We start from the raw sequence: 1,098 nt of genomic DNA, 5'->3' as shown, positions 1-1,098 counted from the left end.
TCTTCAGAAACACGAGAAGAGAGCATTAGATCCCATTACAGGTGGTTGTGTGCCACCATGTGGTTGCTGAAAATGGAACCCAGGACCTCTGGAAGAATGTTTAGAGCTCTTAATCACTGAGCCATCTCTCCAGCCCGCTAGAAGCATTTTCATGACCCCCCCCCCCCCGCCGCCCCCCGAGACAGGGATACTGTATGTAGTGTACCTCAGCCTCCAAGTGCTGGGATTAAAGGGTTTTCAACCACCATCCAATACAGCTCTTATGAATGATACATGCCACAGTCTTTTTTGTTATTGTTTTTTCAAGACAGGGTTTTTTGGAAAGCCCTAGCTGTCCTGGAACTCACTCTGTAGACCAGGCTGAACTGGAACTCAGAAATCCACCTGCCTCTGCCTACCAAGTGCTGGGATCAAAAGGGTGTGCCACCATGCTCGGCACATGCCACATTCTTACTTACAGTTTATGAACAAGGTGGTTTCGAAGATCCTGAGTAATATCTTCATGCCACTGTTTTCGAATTCCAGTACTAGATGGCTGAGCTGCTGTTGGCAAAGGACCCAGGGAGGCTACACTGGCATTTTCACTCATCATTGGGCTTTAAAAATCAAAAAGAAAGTAGGTTTAGTGAAAAAGTATTGGAGACAGACTTCACTTATTTAGAGCTCACAGTAATTACTTTGATGAATGGTGACTGAGTCTATTTAAGGGGCAAGTGTATGAGACTACACATTTTCTGTGTGTGTACATACTTCAATAAAGAAAAGAGTTACATTTCCTTATGAAGGATGAGAGTGAATTCTTTATTTAAAAATCCAAGTCATGTCACTAGGCTGTGTTGCCATGTGGACACATGGTTAACTTTCACAAAAGCCATTAAGCAGTAACTGAAAAGCACAATAGAAGAATCTTTTTTTTTTTTGAGAACCTCATACATGTGCACAGTACATTCTGATGATATCCATCTCTAAGGAATTCACTAGAAGTGCAACACTGCAACTCCCTGTTTCTTTGGTGGGGTATAGATTAAACCAAGTATGTGACTCAAATGTCAAGTAAGGTTATATATATATATATATATATATATATATATATATATA

At 41.0% G+C, this 1,098-nt stretch overlaps 1 protein-coding gene across 1 annotated transcript in view; it reads right to left on the bottom strand.

Annotated features, from left to right (window-relative positions):
- Positions 1–1,098, bottom strand: part of Ep300 (E1A binding protein p300) — a 70,013-nt gene that overhangs the window by 38,288 nt on the left and 30,627 nt on the right. Inside the window, 1 exon segment of the mRNA XM_021183146.2 lies at positions 459–596. Coding sequence (XP_021038805.1) covers positions 459–596 — 138 coding nt within the window.

This window comes from Mus caroli, chromosome 15 (genome assembly GCF_900094665.2).
Source record: "Mus caroli chromosome 15, CAROLI_EIJ_v1.1, whole genome shotgun sequence".
Classification (NCBI taxonomy): domain Eukaryota; kingdom Metazoa; phylum Chordata; class Mammalia; order Rodentia; family Muridae; genus Mus; species Mus caroli.
This window is presented reverse-complemented; position numbering and strand designations above follow the sequence as displayed.